General features: G+C 51.9%; 1 protein-coding gene across 1 annotated transcript; it reads left to right on the plus strand.

The window, feature by feature from the left end:
- Positions 1-302: 302 nt before the first annotated feature.
- Positions 303-2573, plus strand: LOC126533470 (uncharacterized). The gene is made up of 3 exons (XM_050180641.2): positions 303-803; positions 936-1984; positions 2229-2573. The coding sequence occupies exons 1-3, from the start codon at positions 615-617 to the stop codon at positions 2383-2385; spliced, it is 1395 nt and encodes a 464-aa protein (XP_050036598.1). The 5' UTR covers positions 303-614; the 3' UTR covers positions 2386-2573.
- Positions 2574-3923: the final 1350 nt, after the last annotated feature.

The following is a 3923-nucleotide window of genomic DNA, read 5'->3' on the forward strand; positions in this document are numbered from 1 at the left end:
ACGGATCGAACGGCGCGCTCTCAAGCGATGGAAATAACCCAGCAGTCGCACCCTTTGACACGCTGAAATCAATTCATCGCTGCGTAACGCAAACGAACCATCACTGCAGTCGTATTTCATACTCGTCGGGGGATGGCTGCCATCCTTATTTCGTATCGACAACACACGGTCATCGCCTATACATCTTGGGTGCATCTCGCGCATTGCATGTCACGAAGGTTGTATAATTAAGCAGCTTCGTGCCCGTCTATGGCATGTGACTGTTACGCTCTTTCGCTAGCCACTCGCCTTTGGAGCGACCTTCCCGACACCACCGTTTCCGAGAGCGGCCACGCAAAATACTGACATCTACTAGTCATAATTCCAGTAGCCGTGCGCTTATTGTGATACTGTTGGCCGTTAGCACACTACGCTTGCCTAGTATTCAGTGTCCCATGTTTTGCTGTTTAATATTATGCTAACGTTTAATTATATATTATTTTTTGGAGATTAGTCGCATGACGTTTGCTATACACTGCCCTCACGCAACGGCTGTAGGTGCCTGTAAGGTGTTTTTTTTAAATAAACGAACACATAAAGTTATGTGAAATTATTTATGAACCACTAATACGCAGATGCTGCGAGCTCCACTGTTCCTGGTGGTGCTGTCCGTGGCCCTGATAGCCGCCGGCGGCATGCCTTCCCCCTTCAGCTACATCACGTCGGGCTTCCGAAGCCTGGCCGAATACAAGCTGGCCACCACAGCCAAGCTCGCGTCGTACCTCACGGGAGACCGAGCCGTCAAGGCCACCGTTGACCTGAAGGTACGTGCATGACCCAGTTGGTCCAGTGATCGACGTTATTGGGTTCGATCGATGTTGACTACCCTCCGTATGTTATTTTGCGGTGTCATGCTCTTATCCGTGGGTGTCCCTCTGCTGTACTCTGCGCTGCAGGTTGCCGACGATCCAGACGCAGGTGCAGCGCAAGCCGTGGCCGAGGGAGCAGCCAACGACGTGCCCGTGCCAGAGCTGCAGCAAGCGCCGCCAGCCAAGCCGCAGGAACTGTCCGTCGCGCCCGCGTCGGACGAAGAAGCGCACGACTTCAAGAAGCACTTCGCCGCCGGCTACGCGGCCCTGGACTTCGCCAACCAGCTCGAGAAGAGGCGCCTAGCCACTGCCGCCTCGACAAAAACGCAAAACTTCGACGCCCCGGTTCTGCCCCTGCCTCTGGAGCACTACAAGGACTACGTCACGGGTGGCGAGACCGGCGGATCGCTGATGCGAGTCGCCGTCGTAGCCCAGGACGTCCCCAAGCCTTTCTACTCGTCACAGCCCAGCCACGACTCCTCCCAGGCGTGGAACCAGCAGGGTGCGCCGCCCGCCCTTCCAGAACAGCCGGTGGGTCAACAGCAGCAGCTGCAACAGCCGCCGACCCAGGGATCCAGCGCTGGACCGGCACCCGCGTTCTCCGGGGACCACCAAAGCCACATCTTCCCCTACAGCGGATGGCAGTCGGCGCAGCCCTACGGCTTCGGCGTGTTCCAGCCGTCTTCGTACGACGTTCCCGCCACCGCTTCCGACGGGCTTCCCGAGCCCTCGACTGGCGACGCCTCCCCGACACCACCGCCGGCGGTCGAACACCACGGCGAGGACGTCGTCATTCCCGGTAGCCAGTTCCCGCAGCTGTCCGAGGGCACGCCCGACGCCGAGTCCGCTCCGGACGCCGCCGAGGCTACGCCGTCCACTCATTCGCTGGAGAGCAATGTCCAGGAGGAACAGCAGGGCCCCAGGTACCGTCGTGACGTCGACGCGGAGGGAGCCGACACGACGAGCTTTCCGGTACCCGGAACGAACCTCACCATCTACGGCCAGGACATCGAGACCTACTTCGGCTACGTCAAGGCCCACGACACTACGCAGTGCTTGGCCAAGATCTTCTGCACGATGGCCGCGCATCCGAACGTGTTCGGCACAAACGGCACCGACATGACCGATTTCTTCAGGTAGGCATTAACATTTTCTTGCAACTTGGTGCAACATGTTCTACCTCGTGTTTTCGAAGTGCTAGATTGTTTCACTAAAGAGAACGAAGGTTGTCTGGTGCAGCGTCGCCGCCCGCCTTTCGGATAAATTAACTGTTACACGTTGTCCACGTGTACCCGTTAAGCCTCGTCTCGTAACGTCACTTTACTATATGTGTGGAGATACTCCTTGTGACCACCGTTTTTTTTTTTTTCATCTATCCAGGTCCTACAGGCCGCTGCCCAGCCACACGGCGGTCACCTTCTACAAGGCAGCGTCCGCTGCGGGAGCCGCGAACGCCGACTGCGACGCCCTCTTCAGCAAGTGCGCCATGAGCGTGGAGGAGATGAGGGCAGCCTTCAACCACGACGTGCCTCAATAAGCACGCGCTTGATTTAGTCACTTGTACAGTATATCCCCTCCTCATTCTAATAGTCATTGCAGATTATTTAAATAGTTATATGACCAATTGTTGTGTATAAGAGCCATCTCTTTGTGTATCCTTATGATTGTGAATAAAATAGATGGAGAGCTGCATCACCTTCACCCTCATTACTTTTCGTTCAGAGCGCCGGCGCTGACTCGCAACTGAACTTTATTTGGAGAGCCTGCTGCGAGAACGCGGGAGCCTTATTCACAAAAGTCCTTTCTCTTTCGTACGCTGTTCTTAGCTACGAGTTTATCGTACGCAGAACAAAAGTGGCGCTCTCACTGGTCCACACTTTCGGGTGTCTGCTACAGCGCTCGGGTGTACATAAACGGGTTGGGAAAGGCAGGGAGGTTAAACAGGAAGATTCTGGTTTGATACCATACACTGGGGGAATGGTACGACGAAATGAGCAGTGAATCCTGTGATACGCATGGGGGCACGTCGAAATATTTCTTTATTGGGGTCCGTGTGCATGAACATTGCAACACGGCATCAAAAAAGAAATAAAAATTTATTGCTGCGATTGATCTGTAATTCACTCGTGTTGCATCTACCATACACTGCCCATTTTAGAAAGGTAAGCTAGTATGAACGCATAGTATAGAATGCTTTGCATATAAAGTGCAAATGTATATGTTCGCCTGAATTTCTTGCTCGTCATAATCGATACGGTTGTTGTCCGTTCCACTGTTGTCACGTGCTAACGTATAACGGTAAAATTAGTAATATTATTATTAGTAATATTAGTAATTAGAATAATATTAGTAAAATTTATTTGTAGATTAGGAGCTTCGCAGCTAAGAAATAACTTGCAACGTTTTCACGAAGTGCCAGCAATGTTCTCTTATGTGAGAGAAAACAAAGGTGCAACGAATACCGGAAAAAAGGCTGAGAAAGAACGGAGTGACGTGATCTCAAAGCTGTGCAATATTGGTCTGATGTCGAGAGCTGTAGGTATAATCAATTCAATGCTCCCAACATCTGCTGACACGGCTGTCGTCTGCTCGCCTGCTGGAAAAACACACGCCACACCCAAGCAGTGCCGGCCAGCATCGAATATACATGTATCTTAGATACTATCTTCGATACTCTTTGGGTATTTCCTATGTGTTCTGATACGACTAGCAAGACGTGTATCAGTATCTGTATTCCCGATAAATGAAAGAATGCATCGTGCATCTTAACATACAAGAAACTGGCTATCGCAACATCACCGTGCGAAACTATAAGCGTTGGCTGAAATTAGCTTCTCAAGCTGCTGCTGCTGCTGCCACTAAGTCGCCTGCATAAAACGAAAGGAAGCGACATTCTTTTATCTTTCCGTCAGAGCCATCCTGCAAGAGTATAGGCGATGAGGTCTGCGCGCAAACTCCACAGCGGTATTTGCGTCATCGCGCAGAGGCTTCTTATTGACGTTCTCGAAATTAGATGGTGACCCGCTAGCTAGTCGGCAAGCAGAGCAGCGACTCAAATCAATTAAAAATGACAAG

The sequence above is a fragment of the Dermacentor andersoni genome, chromosome 7 (genome assembly GCF_023375885.2).
Source record: "Dermacentor andersoni chromosome 7, qqDerAnde1_hic_scaffold, whole genome shotgun sequence".
NCBI lineage: Eukaryota > Metazoa > Arthropoda > Arachnida > Ixodida > Ixodidae > Dermacentor > Dermacentor andersoni.

What these genes read in the sequence shown, in the direction of transcription:
- LOC126533470 (XM_050180641.2), top strand. Translation starts at nt 615, where the DNA reads ATGCTGCGAGCTCCACTGTTCCTGGTGGTGCTGTCCGTGGCCCTGATA. An exon ending in AGGCCACCGTTGACCTGAAG is followed by an intron (nt 804 to 935) that starts GTACGTGCATGA and finishes TCTGCGCTGCAG; the next exon opens with GTTGCCGACGATCCAGACGC. An exon ending in GACATGACCGATTTCTTCAG is followed by an intron (nt 1,985 to 2,228) that starts GTAGGCATTAAC and finishes TCATCTATCCAG; the next exon opens with GTCCTACAGGCCGCTGCCCA.